We start from the raw sequence: 22,800 nt of genomic DNA on the forward strand, positions 1-22,800 counted from the left end.
AACTACCAAAAAGCCAGAAATGGCATTGTGGCTCAAAGTGGTACAGCACTAGCTTTGAGCACAAAAGCTCAGGGACAGTGTTCAGGTCCTTGGCACAAAAAAAGAAAAAAAATTAGGCATGTAATATTTTAATAATAATCATGTCTGTAATGAAAAATTTTGTTTTAATTGGGTTTGGTGCAGTATAAGAGCCTCCTGGGGCTTGCTCTGACCTAGAAGCTGAGCTTTAATCTTTGTGAAATGGTAATAGGTAACAATCATGCCATGTGGCAGAGCTTTATTGGGTTGTTCCAAGTTTTGCTGTGAACTTTGGTGACCTTTCACCTCCCATGTCAGGGAATGAAGCACTCCCTGGTGGGAGATAATGCCTGGAAGGCCCTGATGTCTGCCCTCTGTCAGACTTCTCCTCCTGGGATTCTCTGCTTCACTCAGACTTACATGAATTAAGTCCTGCCTTTTTTTGTGTGTTTGTTTCCATAGTATCTGGCATGTAAAAGTAAATATTTGTTCATTTGTTTATAATTCATTATTCTGTCTTCATACATAGGGATTACATATTTTAACCTTTTTCATCCTTCCTTATTCTTTTTAATGATTGCTTTCATTAAACAATATTGCATTAATAGAAATGAACTATACAGAAATCTTGAAAATGACCTAGTATTTCTGTGGTATAAAAAATGGTAATGAGGTTAGATAAAATGTTTAATCTGAGAATATGATGGTATTAATGGGGAATCAAACAGCACCTACTTACTTTAGTGTTCTATTTATCTATTTATATATCTGTTTGTCTTCTGTTATCTATCATCTGTCATCTATCTGATCTATTTATCATCTACCTATCGATCATCTACCACTTATCTATCCATCTACCATCTGTTTATAGATATGTCTGTATATATTTATAAATATGCATATCTTTTTGGTCTATATTCCACAAGTAAACGTGACATTTGAGCTGAGTGCTGGTGCTGCACGCCTATAATCCTAGCTACTCAGGAGGCTGAGATCTGAAGATCATGGTTCAAAGCCAGCCCGGGCAGGAAAGTAAGACTCTTATCTCCAATAAACCACTAGAAAACTGGAAGTGGTGCTGTGGCTCAAGCGGTAGAGCACTCGCCTTGAGCTGAAGAGCATAGGAACAGCGCCCAAGCCCAGAGTTCAAGCCCCACGACTGACAAAAACAAAACAAAACAAAACAAAAAAATGTGACATTTGGCCTTTTGAGTTTAGTTTATCTCATTCAACATGATGATATCCACTTATATCCACTCTCCTGTAAGTGAAATAATTTCATTTTGTCTTTGTGTTTGAGTGATACTCCATGATTCATATGTACTATACTTTATCCATTTGTTGTTCCTAGACACCTGAACTGATCCCATGGTTTGGCTAATGTGGACAATGCTGTGGTAAACGTGGGTTATCTCTTTTATGTGGTTATCTCTTTTATGAATTATTTGAATTAACTTCTCATGTAAAGGTCACTTTATCTTTCCAACAAAACATTCTGTAATTGTAGTAACAAACCTAGAGAGATTATGAGTGAAAAAGCCCTTCAGTAGATGAATGGATTAAGAAACTGGTGTGTGTGTGTGTGTGTGTGTGTGTGTGTGTGTGTGTGTGTGTGTGTGTGTGTGTGTGTGTGTGTGTGTGTGTGTGTGTGTGTGTGTGTGTGTGTGTGTGTGTGTGTGTGTGTGTGTAAGAAACTGTGATGTGTATATATATATATATATATATATAAAATGGATTTCTATGCTTGCATCAGAAAAAATGACACCACCCCATTTGTGAGAAAATGGAAAGACTCAGAAAAAATCATATTAAGTGAAACAAGCCAGAGCCAAAGAAACATAGGTCCCATGGTTTCCCTTATTTGCAATAATTAGTATACTTCTAGGATAATCTTAGCAGATGAGCAGAATAGCTCAATAGCTATGTACATATGACCATATAAGATGATGCTAAGCAAAATATATCCCAAGACACGGACACAGAAGTTTTTCTTTGATGTTGTTGTTTTTTAAATTTTATTTTATTGTAAAGGTGCTGTACAGAAGGGTTACAGTTACATGAGTAAGGCAATGAGCCCATTCCTTGTGGAGCATTATTACCCCCTCCTTTGCTGTTCTCCCACTATCCCTCCCCCCCACCCTCCTCCAGAGTTGTAAAGTTCATTTCAAATGTAGTGTTTTGTGGGTATCATTGTTGCAATGAGTCATCGTGTGTCCTTGTTTTTAATGTACTATGTGATTTTTTGTTTTTGTGTGTTCTTTCCCCTATGTATATGCTGTTGTTATTGTTTTTGAGTTGGGTACCCTGGTATTGTATATACATTTATTTTGAATTAGGGAAGGGAAGGGGAACAACAGAATGCTGAGACAAAAGACAAGGGGAGGACCACTGCCACAATGCTGTACACATGACAATGTGTTGGAAATGATCTGTACAACTCGGGGGGGGGGGTCTTAGGGAAGGGAAAGTAGGAGAAACTTGAGGAAAGGGGTAAAAAGGTTGACAAGAAATGGGCTCATTACCTTGCTCATGTAACCAAAACCCCTCTGTACATCACCTTGACAATAAAAAAAAGAAGAGAGGAAAAAAGGTAGGACTCTTATTTGCCACCATGGTAGCTAGTTTAGGAGATATGTAGGAGGGGCTGTTTTTCATGATGCCTTAGAGAACATGGCAAGATTTGACTCTGTGGTTTTTGTAGAACATTATCAACCTGGAATCTAGTTTTCTGGAAAAAGTCACTTTTATTGACTAGTTTCTTTTTTAAAACCATGCAATTCTTAAAGACACCTTATATTAAAACTCCTTTAAATATTTAACTCAATAGCTGTATTGACTGCATACTAAAAGGTAAACCTTCAGTTTCTGTGAACCGAATGCAGTATTTATAGATTTTTCTTTCTTTCTTTTTTTTTTGGGGGGGGGTCTGGTCGTGGGGCCTGAACTCTGGGCCTGGGCGCTGTCCCTCAGCTCTTCAGCTCAAGGCTAGCGCTCTACCACTTGAGCCACAGCGCCACTTCCAGCTTTTTTCTTTTTGCTTATGTGGTGCTGAGGAATCGAACCCAGGGCCTCAGGCATGCAAGGCAAGCACTCTACCATTGAGCCACCTTCCCAGCCCCAAGTATTTATAGCTTTTAAGGAGCACTATTAAGTTCCCATTTCACACCGACGGGAATCTGGAAACAGTGAGGTAATGATGTGTGAATGGCAGGAAAGAAGGAACTGCTTCAGTGTGTGTGTTGTCTACGTCCTCGATTGCTGTCTTCCTGTCCAGTGGAAGCCTGTTGCTCTGTGACAATGAGTCCCTTCAAACAGAGCGGCGTCCCAGGAAGCTGCCGTCTCCCTGGGGTTTAGCAGTGGACTCCAGGTAGTCTTAAGTCACTTTTCACCTGACATCTCTCAGCACCTGTGGTCAAGGTAACGGGGTCCAGTATAGCTGGAAGGGAAGACTAGGAGGGGCTCCAAGAGAGTTTCTCCTCACCCAGTGCGATGGCTACTCTTTGGTTGTGTGGTGAAGCAAGGAGATTTGTGGTCATTGCTATCTAGTGTTACTTCACTGGTGTGCCCTGCTCCCTAGTGGCTTGCTTTAATTCCAGACTTTTAAATAGGTCTACTAATCTGTTTCGTTATTGAAGCCACTGGCAATTATTTCCCGCTGCCAAGCGAACTTAGTTGTAAAGACATTTTGGACAATAATTCTCAATAGGGAAATATAGAGCATAAGAAGGTAGAGTTTTTTCTTTTACCTGGATGTCTGTAAGGGTGTGTTTTATAAAGCATGTTGTAGTTACATACACACTGGTGCCCAGCAGTCTGTTTCAAACTGTGTTTTGTTTGAATGGAAATTGAATAATATCTCTTCCTATTTTGAATTTATCTTCCTTATGTTGTCCTACAATTGGATAGTAGCCTCCTCAAAACATAGATAATTTTCATTCTATATACATTAATATCAGGGTAAGAGAATGAAGTGAAATTAGTCACACTATACCATGTGAATCAGTGTGAAGATCCCAATCAAACCCTTTATGCAATTTATGCTTATATATATATATATATATATATATACATACATATATATATATATGTTTAAGATTAGGTAGGTATCTGGGTATTGGTGGCTCACACCCATAATCCATCTAGTTCAAGTGGCTGAGATCTGAGGATCATGGCTTGAAGCCAGCCTGGGCAGAAAAGTCTGTGAGACATCTCTAATTAAACACAAAAAAAAAGCCAGAGGGAGAGCTGTAGCTCAAGTGGTAGAGCCCTAGCCTTGAGCAAAAGAAGATCAGAAGAAGAACTCAGGCCTTGAGTTCAAGCCCAAGGGTTGGTGCACAGGTGCGTGTGCACACACACACACAGATTAGATAGTATTAAAAATTATCCTTAATTACATGAGGAGAGAACAATTAAACTGAGTATTTTATATTATTTTGACATTTGTTGGGGAAGCAACTATTTATGTGAATGTTATTCATCAAGCACTCATTTTTGATATCAATTTTTTTTAAAAAAAACTTTGAATTAACATACATTAATAGTATGTAGGGGTTCATGATGATAATTTTGTAGATCAGCACAGTGTATTTTGAACTTTTGATTATATATCCACATCCCTCTCCCTCCTCACCCTCTTTTCAATGTTTGGTACATTTCATTGTGATGTCTGTATGTGTTTGTGTGTTGCTTTGATCATCTCAACCCCTCCATATTGTTTCCCTGTCTTCTCCCTTCCTGTTGATCCCTCCTGGACAGATAAAACTTGTACATTCATGTTCTGTTGTCTTTATCATCCATTTAGAACATATGATTCTTAGCCATTTGAGCTTGGCTTGTCTTGCTCAACGCAACGATCTGCAATTCCATCCACTTTCCTGCAAATAACATAATTTTGCTTTTCTTTATGGATGAGTAAACTCACATGCACCATATTTTCTCTGTCCTCTTGAGTATTGGTAATAGGATCTCAGCATGACACACACAAGTCTTTTATCTTTGAAGCTTGCAGTCTAAACATATACAATTTCCCTCATATTACAGTATTATAGTATCTGTACTGTTCATGTCACTTTGAAATTTTGTATAAGCAAAAGTAGATTGTTATTTTCATTCTAGAAATAATCAGTCAATACCTTCCTTTTTAAATATAAAAAACCTTCCTTTTCCCTGATTAAAAAAATCATAGTGTAACCTTAATTTAATGACCATTTTTATAGAATACAGAAAATTAACATATTAATTTGGGAAATCCTGTATTGATTTGTTTATATGAAATACAAGTCATTTTTTGTTTATGAGGAATTTTTTTAACAGTCTTCATAAGAATTCATCAGGGGAGAATAGAGATAGAATGGTGTCTTGATCAGTACATAGTAAGTTTCTAGGTCATTAATGCCACCTAATCCCCAGCAAACATAGAGGTATTCTTCCAGAGAACATAAATTCTTCAAAAATGAAGGAGAAATGAAAGATATGAAAAGAATTTTTCAGAATTTAGAATACAATACAAATAGTATTTATAAATGTGGTCAGTTTTTAGTTGTAATTATTGATATACTGTATTGGACTTGACACAGACTGTTGATAGTGGCTTTATTTTCCTTGTATTCTGGCATGTGTGAAATCCTGGTGAAAGTCATGTTGATGCTTACGTTTGAAGCTTTCCAACAAGGATTGGATGAAGAGACTGAAAAATCAAAGCAGAAGACATATATAAGATCATATTAGCTGCAAACCTCCCCTAGTTATAACTTTAGGTAAATAGGAATAAAATAAGTTTGAAAGTAAAATGACCCATGTATTAAAAGCTAGATGTATGCCTAACTAAAGTTAAAACTGAGTATTTAACCAAGTCATAGGTATCACTTTTTCATATTATATCCCAAGTATTGCCACCTGTCAACAGTCTCCACAGCAGCGGAGCTAGGGTTTGACTGCATATTCCGTGTCAGCCATTGTGGAGCCCTATAATCAGTGTGTTCCCAAGGGTCTGTTAAGTAAAAGAATTTTATGCCCTACTACAAAATGAAAGTCCTGGGTCATTGTGGAACTTTAATGTTTTTAAAACAACTTACATTTTACATTCCAACAGCTTTCTCTATCAAAGAGGAATGTGTTATTTAACACGTCTCCAACTTGGGGACTTCTTTTGTCTTTACATTTGCCATGTAGTTTCCTGCTGAATGCGACTCAAAAATAATGTAAAACTATCACATATAATTTCATGAATAATCTTTTGTTTTACTTTTACTTGAAAAATTAAAGGAGAGTTGAAATAAATGTGTGTAAATAGAAACATGTTTGTAATGGTCTAGCCTCTTTTAGGTTGGCTCTGCCTGCTGCTGATGGTCACGTGTATAATCAGATTTTCAGTAATGAATGAGTTTATCCTTCACAGTTGTGCCAACTCTGTGGTCTCCAAGCATAAAGTGAATTGTCAACTTTCATGAAGACCATTTTTTCTGGTGCTATAAATGGAATATAAAATAATATACTACTTAAATGAACACATTTGAAATTGATACAGTAATCCTGTTTCTACTGCTTATCATAATATGACTAAGATACTGTTTTTTTTGAAAATGTGAGTACACTTCAATTATGTTGAATTTACAAATGATGCATGTCTTAATCTTTGTACCTGAGGAATCAACTGACTCAGTTTTCAACTCCTTTTTATTAGGAAGATCTCTGTCCAGTGTAAAAATAGGAAGGAAATGATAGAAGGTTGTTGTTAAGGAAAAAGTAGTAAGGGATTTACTGAATTCACCATATTGAACCACTCTTTTTCAGTCTGGTGTTACTGGTGTTCGATACATTGGAAGATGTTTGACTGCATCCTGAATCTCTAAGCTCAATATTCTGAAAGCATCTACCTCCATTGTAAAAATGAAATTACCTCAGGATAATTCCAGATGTTTCCTGAGGTCAATGTCAACCTCAAGTAAGAGCTGAATTAGCCTGATACTGGAGAGAGTGGTAAAACTAAATTCAGCGACAAACAAACAACAGGAATTATGTTCTTTTAAAACAGAACTCTGAGCCGGGTGCTGGTGGCTCACACCTGTAATCCTAGCTACTCAGGAGGCTGAGATCTGAGGATCGCGGTTCAAAGCCAATTGGGGCAGGAACATCGGTGAGACTCTTATCTCCAATAAGCCACTAGAAAACCAGAAGTGGCACTGCTGCTCAAGTGGTAGAGCGCTTGCCTTGAGCTGAAAAGTGCAGGGACAGCGCCCAGGCCCAGAGTTCAGGCCCCACAGCCAATAAATAAAACAACAAACAAAAAATAAGACAGAACTCTGTCAAATAGATTTGAGCCTGCAGCCGTTCTTTCTGTTGTTGTTGGGATAAAATCTCAACCTTTATTTTGTGTAGTTTGACTCAGTCACAAAGTAGCATAGAAAATATTTCTGTGCATCTGCTTTTATGTTAGTAACAGTGAAAGCTTAGGCATCTCATGCATAATTTTAGGGATGGGTTGGATTGATGCCTGATCAAATATTATGTTGGTATTAACTCTAAAGTCAACATGTAAAGAGAAAATTGCATGTATCAAAATATATCTTGAAACATATAGGATATTACTAGCTTGAAAAATAATATCCAGTCTCAGTGAGCCTTTCAGAATCAATTTTAAACAATGTTAGGAAAATTCAGCTGCTGCTTCTGGTGGATACTAGACAAAAGAACTTTGCTTGAGATTATGGTTTTATTTCCTTTGAAAGTTTTGACTTACTTATACCCAGTTCCTCTACCTCCCTGCGATTCCTCAGCAGCTTTCATTGTGTTATGCTTTGCTAACTTTATGCACAGATGTGACATGTTCTGGTACTGTTCACCCTCTACTATTCTCCTTTCCTTCTCCCCACTTCAAATCCCTTCCATCAGTTACACACTTACAAATGGGTATGTGTTCCTGGGTGCATTTACAAACATGTTTATCTTTTGTGCCTAACATTCACTTGAGAGAATACATGTGACCTTTGTCATTCTGAATCTTGTGAATTTACCCTTAGCATGCTGGTATTCAGTTCCATCCATCTTCCTGCAAATGATATAATTTCATTCTTCTTTATGGTTGAACAATACTCTACCATACCTATATTTTCTTGATCCATTTATTAGTTGTAGGACATCTCTGCTGTTTCCATGGCTTGGCTATTATGTACAGCAGTGAACATGCATGTGTAAGTGTGCAGGTTCCTCTTGTATACATGGGTGGGAAGTGTGTCCTGATGGACATGAATGTGCAGGGGAGAAGCGTGTTCTCACAGACACTACTTCAGCATACACCCAAGGGGTCCCTGCTGGATCCTGTGGTAGTTCTATTTTAACTCTTCCTTCTACCTTTATACTATTCCTATGGTGGTTGCACAGAGTTCCTTGGACAAACTTATACTTTACACTTGTCTCAAATTGAAAATTCATTTGCATCTCATTTTGTCTCTAGGTAGTTCATAAGAGAAACATATTACACATTCATTTACAGCTAAAGGTGGCTGATTTCATTGTGCACGATTCTGACTTTCCATCTTTTCACCATTCCAGAGATAAAACTGGTCCAACCAGTAGCATTCATTCATTTATTCATTCATTTTTGTTTTCTGAACTTCAGAAGTTGTACAGTGGGCACCAGTGGCTCATACCTGTTATCCTAGCTACTCAGAAGGCTGAGATCTGAGAATCGTGGTTTGAAGCCAGCCAGGGCAGGAAAGTCTGCAAGACTCTCCTCTTCAATAAACTACTCAGAAAAAGCTGGAAGTGGAGCTCTGGCTCAAGTGGAGAGCATTAGTCTTGAGAAAAAGAAGCTCGGAGACAGTGTCCAGGCCCTTAATCCAAACCTTAGGGACAGTTAAAAAAAAGCTGTATAAAAGAGTTCCAATTTCATGTATCCACCCAAGTCCAAGTGTCCTGTGCTTCTTCATTAGAGTCACCCCTTCTTTCTCCCCAGCCACCCCTCAGACCCAGTCACAGGTCCCACGTCCTTTGTCATGTAAGTGCATTGAGTATTCTGCTCCTACCTGCCCTGTGCCCTCTTTCTCATTCATCCACGCCTTCCCTCTACCTTCCCCTTTGGAGTCTTATGTCAGCTTCCTGATAGTCATTTTGTTAAACTGTCTATAATTATTTGAAAGTTTCTCTCCATAGCAACTAGTAGTTTTTTTAAACATGCAAAGCACATTGGCCTTGGAGGTTTGGGAGACAGTAGATATTCAGAACACAACACACAGCAGAACGTATCATCCATGGTTAGTACATTTGACCCTTTAAAATGAGTATTGTTAATAGTTTGTTTGTATATGCATAATATGATGGTCCAAAATGCTTTGTAGTTTATAAATCTAAGTTTTTTCTTAATAGATTTTCATAATATAGATTTGGTTCTGTTATGGCGTACAGGCTTATGTATTGAATGAGGTTTTTTTTTAAAAAAAAAAGTGATTCATATAGATCAAGTGGTCTAGCCAAGATAAATGCTTAAACCTAGAAAATTAAAATACAAGATGAAAGCCCCTTGCCTCTTTCCTACATCAGACAGAGGTGTGCATGTGCGTGCGTGTGCACACACGCACACATATGCACCTGTGTACAGATACACCATTGTCAATGTGCCGGTACCTGAAACTTTGAAGAGCCACAGGCTCGAGGTCACACTGGAGTAAATCAGTAGGAGGCTAGGCATCAGACTTTATCCCTTCTCTCCAGCAATTCTGCCCTCAGTTCTTGCCCTGCTGTCCTTTGCTTATCTTTGGAATACATATATGTGGCCTACAGTAAAACAAACTAAAAGTAGAAAACCAGATGTGCATAATTATGAAGAAATGAACGTAACTGGAAAACAATAATTATGTAAATGCTAGCAAAAACATTTCTGATTTGAATAGCTGATTATTATTATTAATGTGCATACTTATCAGGAATCACCAATGCACCAGTTTTCACACTATAGAAACTAACCATTTAAGCGGAGAAGTATTTAGTGAAATGCATAATAACATTAGGCAAGAAATAGACTCAACATTAGCCTGGCATTTAGACATGGAGAATGGGCAGCATCTGTCCTGCCCTCTCTACTCCTCCCTTCCTTCCCCACCTCCCTGACTCCTCCCTCCCCCCACCCAAAGTTGTAAAGTTTTCAACATAGTGTCTTGTACATCGCATTGCTACAATGGGTCAACCTGTGTCCTATTTCAGCATCTTGTTATTTCCCTTCCCCTCCCCAAATTAGAAAAATGTATACACAAGATGCAGGGCACTGGAATCAAATACAGTGAAAGCAGGGGTTATACCATGGGGAGAGAATGTACAAAGAAACAAAAAACAATCACATAGTACATTATAAGTGCATTAAAAACAACAGCAAGAAAGATGAAACCTCTTGGGTCCCTGTCTTGGGGTTCATTTTGCTTAGCTTCTTTTTCTTTCTTACCTTCCTCCTGCACCGTGCTGCAGCCTTCTCTTTCCTTTCCTACCCTCTCTCTCCTCCTATTATATAGCATACTAATTCTGTTCTAGTTCTTCGGTGTGAGTTACCTCACATCTACCAAATGTTTTAAGGAAATATACTAAAATTAAGTCTTGTCTCGAGTACATGAAGATCAAATAAAGTTTATGTGATGCAATAAAGTTTATGTGCTACGGGTTACCAAAAAAATAGTAAGTTGAAATGGAAGGTTAGTCACAGCTTGTCAGTAATTAAAGGCAAAATTTCTATTCACTGAGTATGTACGTACATACATACATATATATGTATCTGTGGCCTAATATATATAAGGCCTAATATATCTATATATATATGTGGCCTATTGCTTCTCAGCCTTTTGGCTAAGACCAAGTGTATATATGTATACATCTATCAAGTGTATATACAAATTAGTATACATGTGTGTTGTGTGTGTGTCCTACTGACTTAATAGAACAATATTTCTTACTAAGTTAAATTTGTAGTGTGAAATGTTCAACTGAAACAGATACAAACCCTATGTCGAGGCCCATTTTCTCTTTAAAATTGTTTTTGCAGGGGCTGGGAAGGTGGCTCAGTGGTAGAGCGCTTGCCTTGCATGCATGAGGCCCTGGGTTCGATTCCTCAGCACCCCATAAGCAGAAAAAAAGTCAGAAGTGGTGCTGTGGCTCAAGTGGTAGAGTGCTAGCCTTGAGCTGAAGAGCTGAGGGACAGCACCCAGGCCCAGAGTTCAGGCCCTGTGACCAACAAAAAAAATTTGTTTTGGCATATTGCTTATGAACCATATCTTAGAACAAAACATTTACTGAATGTATATATAATCATATATTTTCCCCTAAAATTGTTTAAATGATTTTTGAATGTCCAAAAAGTAAGGTATTTCTGAAACTTAAGAATAAGTTGCATATTCTTACAATTTTTGTCTTATGAAAGTTTATATTTTCAAGATGTATAAATGTTGACATAAATGGAATCCTTTTTTTTTAGCAGTACTTTGGACTGAGCTCAGCTTATCTCACTTGCTAGGCAAATGCTCTACCATTTTACCACAGTCTTTCTACTTTAATTTTTCAGATAGGCTCTCCTGCATTTGCTCAGGCCGGCTTTAACCTTAATTCTTGTACTCCCAACTTCTTCATAGTTAGGAGCACGTGGCATGTACCTCCACACGTGGCCCTAGGATTAGTTATTTTTAATGAGAGCACTTTTCTCACCCTGTTGCCTTAACTCGTTGTGCACAAATAATTTGGCAGTAGTACTATTGCTTTAAAGCCATGCAACAGAATATCTTCTGAGTGAATCTAAAAATTTAACTTAGCTGTTTTTAGAAGTGTGTATTTTCCAAATGGATGCTCCCTTGTCTTCTATTATTTCTGTGCTTGCTAGATGCCTTAAAGTATTTTGAATATTTTTATATGAAGGACACTTTTGTCTTAATCATCCTGAACAATTCACAACCCTTTCTTAGAATGTTCTAAATGTCTCTGAAATGTTGGCTGCATCTGCAGACCAACTGTACCTTTCCTTTTCTATTTTTATGTAAGCCTCTTTCATCTGTTTATATACGCATTAAAATTCTTATCCATACTCTGAAATCTGTGTTTGTAAATCCATGGATTTTGTCTCCAGTAGACACAACAGAGGGCTGTCATGTTTATTAGTCTGACAGACTGGGCTCAAGAAACCTCATTTTTAATGTTTAGTGTGATAAATTCATAAATACACAGCTTACAAGAAGGGTAAACTCCATCAGGAGCCATTATCCTTCGAAGCAGAGTTCTGAGTGATCTTGAACAACACTCTCACTAGATGATGTATATGATGCCAGTTAGATTTCCTGCTGATTTGATTGTTACTAGTTTTCTGTAAAACAGCAAAACAGTTTTTTCAGAAGTACTCTTTGCTCTGGTGCAATATTGGGTTTGCAGGTCTAAACGTGATACTTCGGTATATGTCTTTATCCCTCTTGACTCAGTTGTAATGGAATTTCAGAGACAACAGAAAAATTTTGAGTTTGCTTACACATCTAGGTGGATGGAGAACACACACAACTCTGTTTATGACAAATTCACTTATTACTGTCTAATAGCCCATATTATAATACTCCATATAAGAAAACCTAAATTCTAAGTCCTTGTTCTGAAAATTTTCCATGAGATTAGATTCTTATTAGTTTCTTTACCATATAAATTAGCTCTACATTTTTATTATCTTAAGTAGTTACATAAGAGATTCAATTCAACATGTCATTTTATGATTATAATGCATCTTGATTAGTATCACCCATTTCATCATTTTCTCTCATCTGTTCCCAACCTCACCATATAAAATTTTTTGTAATTTTTACTTTGCTTGATAAAATTCTGCAGAGGAAGAGAAGATTTTAGACCAACCAACATCATGCTGTCCTTTTTTTTTTTTTTTTTTTTTTTTTTTGGGTGCGGTCGTGGGGCCTGAACTCTGGGCCTGGGCACTGTCCCTCAGCTCTTCAGCTCAAGGCTAGCGCTCTACCACTTGAGCCACAACACCACTTCCGGCTTTTTTCTTTTTGCTTATGTGGGGCTGAGGAATCGAACCCAGGGCCTCAGGCATGCAAGGCAAGCACTCTACCACTGAGCCACCTTCCCAGCCCCATGCTGTCCTTTTAAGAAAGAGCCTGTATGTCTTTGCTCTACAGGTGCTCATTGTAATCTCTTCTGGCTGTACTATCTTTACAGGGTCAGTTGTGTGTTCTTGCCATTCTCCAGAATATATTTTGACCGTGTGAAAACTTCTCTGTCTGCCAGTTTAGCCAAGCTTGTTCCCCCGCCTTCCCCAGGCCTATGTAAGTCTTTTTCAGATCTGCTTTCTTGAGGGCAGATCACAGGAAGAATGTGAACATGTAGACTGATATATTCCAAGCAGTGAATATAGCCAGGAGATGTGTGCACACCCCAGGCCTGTTGAAGTCCATGGTTTTGTGTAGTGAGGATGGTGATGTGGGATGAGGGCCAACAAAAATGGAAGTGTGGCACTTTTCCCCGTGGTACAGCTGTCAGGTAGACTCTGCTGGCTAATAGTTGCCAGACTTCTAGCAATTGGACCATGTTGGTTCATCTTCTCTCTCCCAGCCACTCTGGCACCATGAACCTCTCTGCATAGCATATGCTGAGTGTCTGATTCGGAAATTGAGCCCTGGAGCAGGGCAGTGAGAAGCAGATTGTAATCAGTACTATTTAAACAACGGTACTATTCATGTATTAGGGAAATGTTTGATGAATAATAACTCACCTTTATACTGTGCAGGAAAACTGATTTTTAAACCAGGAATGGCTAATGTTATTAGGCTTCCAAATATCTTGAAAGTAAATGAATATAAATTTAAGCACATCTGGTTGTCCCTTTTCTATAAATTTAGCCTGAATAGTGAATAAAAGTGCTTTATGTAATTTTCACAGTGAAACAGATGTGTACAAAAGTTTTTAACTTGAACCAATGCAGTCTATGTTGAATTGCAGATTTTAAGTGTGTTGTCTAACTAAGGTAGAATTTTTTTTTTTTTTTTTTTTTTTTTTTGCCGGTCGTGGGGCCTGTACTTTGGGTGCTGTCCCTCAGCTCTTCATCTCAAGGCTAGCCCTCTACCACTTGAACCACAACGCCACTTCCGGCTTTTTTTTCTGCTTATGTGGTGCTGAGGAATCAAACCCAGAGCCTCATGCATGCAACGCAAGCACTCTACCACTGAGCCACCTTCCCAGCCCCTAAGGTAGAATTTTTAGAATATCTGGTAAAAGACTCACTTTTTGTACTTATTAAGGATATATGTTCTACTCATGCTTTGGAAATAAATACAATTTAATGTATGTGAGAGTGTCAGAAATAACAGTAATGAGTAGAGGTTAATTCATTCATATATATCCAGCATGCTGAGTAAAATTACTCAGATCTTACTTTATAATATTTTAATATGAAAATTACAGTGCATTAAACAAACATTGTTCACAAAAGAGAAAAGCTTTTTCAAATGGCTATTTCTAGGTCTCACCTCTTCCTCCTCTCCTGAGACCCTGTGGTGTATAGTCTACCTCATCTCCTGAGACTCTGTGGTGTGTAGTCTACCTCAGTTCCTTGAATTCTGTCCTTACCCTGGGCTCCAAGCTCAATATCAAAGTCCTTCCTGAACGGTACTTTGTGGTCTTGTCCACTGCCACATTCATACAGCTTACTTTTAAAAATTAGACATTTTATCTTTTTTTTATTGTGAAAATACCATACAGAGGAGTTACAATTATATGAGCAAGGTAATGAGTACATTTCTTATCAAGCATTGTTGCCTCCTCCTTTGTTTCCCCTTTCCATCCCTTCCCATCTCCTCCTCTATCCCCCCACCAAAGTTGTAAAGTTCGTTTTTCGACATAACATCTTGTACATCTCATTGTTGCAGTGGGTCCACCTGTATCCCTATTTAAACAATTTGTTTTTTCCCTTCCCCTCCACAAATTATACAAACATCAAATATCTTGGCCTGGCCCCCTCTCTTGCCTTTACTGATTTTCCAGTGCTGAGTTTGTTGGGCTTTGACTTTGTCTTTCTAAAAAGTTATACTATTTGAAATATTTCATTCATTTTTAACTACTTGCATACCCCAACGTGTTTACACAAGGCTTTATAGGTGCATTCTATCCACCATATATGAGGGAAAACATGCAACTTTTCCTTCTCTGGGTCTGGCTTATTTAACTTGAAGTGAATTTTTCCAAGTTTTTCCACTTCCTTATAAAGGGTACAATATTATTCTTTCTAATGGATGGGTTGAATTCTTTGGTGTATATATGCCTCGTTTTCTTTCTTTCTTTCTTTCTTTTTTTGGTTGGTCGTGGGGCTTGAACTCTGGGCTTGTGCACTTCAGCTCAAGGCGAGCACTCTGCCACTTGAGCCACAGATAAGAGTCTCAAAGATTTTCCTGCCCAGGCTGGCTTTGAACCATGATTCTCAGATCTCTGCCTCCTGAGTAGCTAGGATTACAGGCATGAGCCACCAGTGCCTGGCTTATATGCCTCATTTTCTTGATCCATTTGTCCATTGTGGGGCACCTGGGCTGATTCCATATTTTGGCTATAGTGAATAGTGTGGCAGTGAACATGTTTGTGCTGGTGGTTTTACTGTAACTTGTTTGTGTTCTACTGGATAGATTACCAGGAGTGCAATTGCTAGGTAATAGGGTAGTTCTATATTTAATTTTTTGAGGAACCTTCACACTGCTTTCCAGAATGTTTGAACAAGTTGACATTCCCAGTATATTAGGGCTCCCTGTTGGCTACATCCTTGCATTTGTTACTTGCTTTCTTGTTAGTGACCATTCTGAGGTTAGGAGGAATCCCAGTATTGTTTTCTTTCATGCATGTGTTTCTAACGCATTTATAAGATTATCTCTTTGTTGCTTTGTATGTCCCTCCCCCACAGTATAACCCCTGCTTTCACTATATTTGATGTCACTATATTTGATTTGCATTTTCTTTATGGCCAGAGATGGCGAACATTTCTTCATGTGTCAATTGATCATTTTTACTTTTTCTTCTGAGAAGTTTCTCTTTATTAGTCTATTAATTGGGTTGTTTCTTTGAGGGTTTATTTTTTGAGGGTTTAATTTCTTTCTTTTTTTGTTTTTGGTTGGTCATGGGCCTTGAACCCTGGGCCTGGGCGCTGTCCCTCATCTCTTCAGCTCAAGGTAAGTGCTCTCCCACTTGAGCTACAGCGCCACCTCTGGTTTTCTGGTGGTTAATTGGAGATAAGTGTTTCACAGACTTTCCTGCCTAGGCTGGTTTTGAACTATGATCCTCAGACCTGAGCCTCCTGAGTAGCTAGGATTATAGTTGTGAGCCATTGGCGCCCAGCTTTGAGGATTTAATTTTTTACACTCTAAGTATCTTCTGGGTTTTAGGCCCTTGTCTGATGTATAGCTGGTAAAAATCTTCTCCTATTGTGTGGGCTTTCTTTTGAGCTTGTTAGCAGGTCAGTTGTGTTTGTGTGGGTATTTCAATAAAAGCAGCATATTTTCCTTGAGTTTTGTCAAAAGATATCTGATATTACAAAATTCACCATTGGTTTCATAAAACCCATTCCAACAGCTTGTGTTTTATTAGAAGATACGTGATATTACTGAAATTTACCATTGTTTTCACAAAATGTACACTCATAGATAGCTTCAAGAAGTCAGAACTTCCGACTTCTGTTACACAGTTGGCTCTACATGGGCTGTATAAAAGATGCGGTCCAGCTGTTATCAAGATTGCTTCAGAATTACTTCTGAGGAAAGGAGTTATCTGACAGTGTATTCAGGGTGACTCATTTTCTTACTTAACATTTTGTTTTCATGATTTTTTTTTCAGAAATTGAAAAGTTTCAAGGTTCTGATGGAAAGAAAGAGGAGGAAGAAAAGAAGTATCTTGATGTCATCAGCAACAAAAACATAAAGCTCTCAGAAAGAGTCTTGATTCCTGTCAAACAGTATCCAAAGGTATTACAGTATAAGCTTTGTTCTCATTGAGTTAGAACAGAATGATAATGATGTCTTGATGTTTTATTCATTGCCTTTTATAAAATAAATATTTAAAGCCTCATTATAGAAATATATGCAAACACATGGTACTGACAGGAAAGAAGACTTTGAAAGAACAATGAGAATACTATTCAACTAAAAACTGGCAATTTTGTTCTTTGACTGTGGGATGCATAACTGTATATTCTAATCATTTATTTAATGTAAATGATTCCAAAGTTTATTTAGAAATGCATGCCTCCTTGGTTATGTTTTGGTTTTGGTTAAAATGTATAAAGGGGAATAGAATTAAGGATACTAATACATTACATTAGCTAATCTGCATGGGATTATTTTATCTGGAAAACATAATGGTCTACAACACTCTTGGTATATAACTTCTTGTCTTCTATATGTTATATGTAGTTATAAAAATAATCGTGATATTGACACCTCTCTTTAAACTACTTTTCATCTTACAGATGGTTAACTATATTTAGTGGAATGGTTTAACTGACTATATTAATAAATTACAATGGATGAAAAAGATTTTCTCAGATAAAAGAAGAAAGCCCCAAAGAAACTCAGCAACTCAAGGTGGTAATTTCTTTTTGAAGAGAGATTCTGAAGCAAGGATCATGTAATTATCTTAATAATAAGTACTGTAGAAATAGTGCTTACTTCACCAGTTGTCTCCTAACAAGATGAATTTTAGTAAAAGTAATTAAGTTGGATGTTTTGTTTATAATTATTTCAAACTGGGAGAAAACCATTACTACCTAGCAAACAATAAAATGAAGCTGTCAGGTGAGACTTTTTGGAGGGGCACCCTTTTTGTTTCTGTTTTTCCAAGCTAGAAATCTGTTGGAAGAAAAGTACATTTAGTAAGTACATATTTTTGAAAATAAACTTTATTTAATTTACTCTAATAATACTGTTTGGATATCAGATTGGTCAGACATGCAAATGGTCATGGAATGCTTTTGTATAGTAATGAAGTAGGGTAGAAATTTGATGAACAGTTGAGGAAATGTGTCCTTTTATAAAAAATTGTTCATTAACCCGTGATCATCTCCATGTGTTTTAATATGTTAAAACTTGCTCCTGTTTCTTAGCATGATACATGTCTGTTTTCCATGTATGGGAAAGCAATGACAGACTCCACAGTGACTTCTTAGGAAATATAACTCTATAATCTCAGACCAAATAAATTGGCAGCAGAAACAGACATTTACAGGTATGGTAGCTCCTCAGGTCCTGCAGGAATGGTTTCATGCTGAGTTAGAAGAGTCTATGTTTAATTAATAATGATGATAGTAACCAACACAATGATATTATCTAGAACCAGAATTTCATGCAGAGTCTAATTTCATAATTTATAAAAAGATGCTCAAGTAAAAAAACACTTTTAATTGTACTAAATTATAAGTCTCTGGAAATTCTGTTTTTACTTAGAAATTTCAGGTATGTGTACTGTTTAAGCTGGGTCTAATCTTGGAAACCACAGAATATGAAAAACAGTATCAGTGAGTTAAGTGAAGGGTTAAGAATTGGTCAAAGTAATGTCTTTGTGACAGATGTAGATCTTTAGTACAGTTACTCCTATTTTATATTCCTGATTGTGAACATTGTATTTTTAATTTGACTGAACATGCATGCATAGTGGGGTAAAGACTGTGAAAAACACAATAACTGTTAATGATGCATGGATACTTATTGTAGTCTCAATAGCTTATTGTAAGAAAATTTACCTTCTCTTTAACTGATTAATAGCTTTCCAAATTTATTTATAAGGGATGTCCTTTTCATCTAATTATAAGGAAAAGAACTCTAAAGCTCTTCTACAAAAAAGAGCAAAGCACTGAGAAACAGTGTTAATGCACTCATCGAATCCAATCCTAATTCCTTCATTTGTCTTAGTTGACCTGCTTTGTTTTAATAATACAGCAATAAAATTATATTCCAAAAGTAATCCATACTTTATTATATTTAAAGTTTTGTGAAAACAGCTCATATTTAGTCACAAAAATAATAATCTTCCTCTGTTGGGGTTTATTGCTACTTGTCACAAAAATACTGGGTAGAGTTCAGACTGTAATGCCTAAACTTGAGCTGTGTTTGATATACTTTCATGAGCTCTTGAGATACATGGCATGCCATGATAGTGAGACAGAGCACAGCAGTATTTATGGTTTAAACTTTTGTAATACGAAGTGAATTATTCCTCATGTGTGTACACTGCAAAGATCTGCTCCACACCATGTTCCCTGAGATCTCTCTCTTCCTGACACCTGCTGTCTGTTTGAACTAGTAATTAATGTGTTGGTGACTCAGTCCTTTCAGACAAAGGGCAAAAAATGACTTTGGGAATTCTTGTGGAAATGACCTTATCATGACTTTACTACATGACCTTTCCACATAGATTTTATTTCATTTACTGTCCAGCTTCAAGTTAATTTGCTGACTTGATTGTAATTGGATACTCTATGGAATTGAAAGAAGTTTGAGATTTTAAATTTACTGTAAGAAAGCAGTTGAAAGACTTTAATCATGATTTACCTAGCTCTAGTGTTTTAAGTTAAAGGTTTTAATTTGGGAAATATTCCATATTAAAATCATTTTAATGAAAAATGCTTTTCTATTTTGGTAGCAAGATTAATAAACTCTATTTGTAGATTCTTGTTAAATGGGTAGAATTTAGCTACTTTTCGCATAAAAATATGATAGTAACAGTGTGTGATAATGAATAGTTCATTTGATTTATTGTTGTAACATTTTACCTTGTATGTATTTCCAATAACCTCATGTTGTTTAACTTAAATATTCAGAACATGCTGGGCACTGATGGCTCATGTCTGTAATCCTCGCTACTCAGGAGGCTAAAATCTGAGGATTGCAGTTCAGAGCCAGCTTGGGCAGGAAAGGTTGTGAGACTTTTATCTCCAATTAACCACCAGAAAATCAGAAATGGTGCTGTGGCTCAAGTGGTAGAGTGCTTGCCTTAAGCTGAAGAGCTGAGGGACAGCGCCCAGGCCTAGAGTTCAAGCCCCACGACTGACAAAAAAACAAAAACAAACAAACAAAAAACAAAAAACATCAGTGCAGGATTTATTTTAAAGGATTCATTGTACATCTGTTTGCATGTTCAAGTGTTGAAGAGTCAGAGTGATTACTTCTTGGTAGGGACAAGCTTGCATATGGCTCTAGTGTATTGCAATCACGTTGACCATGGAGAAGTGCTGCGTCAATGATGTGATTCCTTGCCCTAAAACCGTGTATACTCTGTGCTATAGTTCCACCCTTATACATTTAACCCTTCTGATAGGGTTACTGCAGTTTGAGTCATTTTGTGATTTACATCAGGAAAGGCATTATCATAGCTCATCATTACTGCCTGTGCATTTTATGAACTTGCGCTAGCTTTTATAGTAAAGTTTTGGAGTGTTGGGGCTCTGCAGTTTGAGTTCAGTTATAGGTTCAAATGTCTTCAAGGAGAATACATCATGACTTAGTAATGACATACAAAAAGATATCACACAGAGCCGGGCGCTGGTGGCTCACGCCTGTAATCCTAGCTACTCAGGAGGCTGAGATCTGAGGATCACGGTTCAAAGCCAGCCCGGGCAGGAAAGACTGTGAGACTCCTATCTCCGATAAACCCCCAGAAAACCGGAAGTGGCGCTGTAGCTCAAGTGGTAGAGCGCTCGCCTTGAGCTGAAGAGCTGAGGGACAGCGCCCAGGCCCAGAGTTCAAGCCCCACGACCGACAAAAAAAAAAAAAAAAAAAAAAAAAAAAAAAAAAAAAAAAGATATCACACAAAAGGAATTACCAGCTGGGCAATGCCGATGCATACCTGTAATCCTAGCTAGCCAAAAAGGCTGATACCTTGAGGATCAACATTTGAGGCCAGCCTTTGCAGAAAAGCCTGAGAGACTATCTCCAAAGTAACGAATAAAAACCAGGTCAGGGCTGGAGTTGTGGCTCAAGTGGGAGGGAATTAGCCAGTTGCTGAATTAAAATGCCCAGTCTGGCCAACAACAGCAGCAACAACAAAAGTAGTTTGGGGAATAAATCTGTTACTAATGATGAGACTCTCCATCCTTGGAGGAATGAGAACAAGTCTATATTTTTGTGACTATAGTCGAGTACTAGATAAGACTTAGCCTATAAGATACATATTTTGTTACCTCTAGACATGCAAGAAGAAATGCTGTCACCAGTCTAGGTAAACTGAGAGCCTCAGGCTGCTACCTGATGACTTGTTCCGACTTGCTGGTCACTTTAGTACCTGGGTGATACACGTCTCATGGTCCTTCAAAAATACCTTTCTGTTGAGAATTCGAATTCTTTGAAATATAGCACATCTTTCCTTCAATTAAGTTTGCCCCAAGGCTCACTTTTTCTCACCTTGAGTTACTGCCAAATTTTTAAAGCGATTGTCTTGCCAGCAGTGTAAATCTGCCCCAAATATCTCTCCTTTTAAAAACCAGTCATGTACAGTCTGCTGCTTTTCATATCAATTCCTTATGCAGATTAGTGCAGAAAATGAAAGTTCCAAAATATGTTCAAAAGCATCTTGTCACTTTGCTCAGATCCAGAGTGTAGGGCTGCCTGGATGAAATAATCTCATCTGCTGTCTTCCATGTCCTTCCACCAAGTATTTCCTCCAAAAACCAAGATTCAAATCCATGTTGAGTATTTTTCTCCAACTTTCTAAGTAATTACCAGACTATGTAACAATAGTTTAAGAGGGACTGAGGAGAGGTGAAACTCAAAACCAAACGTAACATTGCTTAGCTCTGCTAAGCAATGCGATCTTCTAGAATTCTGGCTTACAACTGAATTCTGTCTTTTCTTTTCCAGAGGCCATTGTACAGCATTGCCTTTTGCTTTCTTTAAGGAAGTGGAAGTGAGGATTGTCAGGATGTATGATTTCACCTTATTCACCTCTAATGTGTGACTTTAAATCTTACCTGAGGAGATAGCTGGACCCCAGATTCACATTTCCTGTGGGGAATGGAGTGGAGGTTGCTCCTTATGCCATGGTCATGAGTCAGAATGGAGTGTACTTGGTGCCACACACCTTTCTTTAAAGGCCAATGGGTTCTTCAGTAGGTTTTAAGCAAAAGTAGCAAGTGGCACCAAGTAATGCTGCGTGTGACAGAGCTATGTTCAGGCCCCTGCTCAGTGTACCATGATGAAAATCCTGATCAGCCTCGTCGTTAAAACAAAAGCAACAAAAATGAATATTGGGGCTAATGTTTCTATCATCTTTAAATGTGCATTCTTTCAAGGGGGATTGTGCCCACCTAGTATCCTGCGCTTCTCAGAAGCTTACATATATGGATTTGGAACTTGACTGAGACACATCCTGCTTCTAAGGCAAGGCAGGTTATTTCTGACCAGTTTACACTTGGTAATGAATTTCAAATCTGGAGTTTTCCCTCCACTGGTCATTCACATGTGTGATCACCAGTGGGACGCAGCTGGAGTCAGGACTTCCTGTCTGTCCTTGCTATGTCCATGGACTCCAGGTACTCAGTCTGAGCCTGAAGATCTTGTTTCTATTGGAGAATACCAATTTCAGTAAGCTGAAGGTACTTTTTTGTGTTTATGTTTAGTTCATAGTTATGTCTGAGAGGTTACCGGTCATGCATCAGTGACTTACCTTCCATGTGTGCTAGTCTAAAAGTAGTTAGCTTTAAGAAATCTGTCCACATAAACTACCACCACCTACTTGGTGGCAGCAAAAGTACTTCCAGGGCTGTAATACAAGGAGACCTTTGAGACTGAAAGAGCA

At 37.8% G+C, this 22,800-nt stretch overlaps 1 protein-coding gene across 6 annotated transcripts in view; it reads left to right on the forward strand.

Annotated features, from left to right (window-relative positions):
* Khdrbs2 (KH RNA binding domain containing, signal transduction associated 2) overlaps window positions 1–22,800 on the forward strand; it is a 309,495-nt gene that overhangs the window by 32,676 nt on the left and 254,019 nt on the right. For all 6 annotated transcript variants that reach the window (XR_011370892.1, XR_011370891.1, XR_011370893.1 and 3 more), the window contains exon 2: window positions 16,852–16,979. Coding sequence is in view for 3 of the 6 variants with exons in the window: in XM_070017225.1 (XP_069873326.1) it covers window positions 16,852–16,979 (128 nt within the window). In the remaining 3 variants the exon portion in view is untranslated. The remainder of the gene's footprint in view (window positions 1–16,851; window positions 16,980–22,800) is intronic.

Source organism: Dipodomys merriami, unplaced genomic scaffold, assembly GCF_024711535.1.
Source record: "Dipodomys merriami isolate MVZ:Mamm:240054 unplaced genomic scaffold, mDipMer1.0.p SCAF_122, whole genome shotgun sequence".
Classification (NCBI taxonomy): Eukaryota; Metazoa; Chordata; class Mammalia; order Rodentia; family Heteromyidae; genus Dipodomys; species Dipodomys merriami.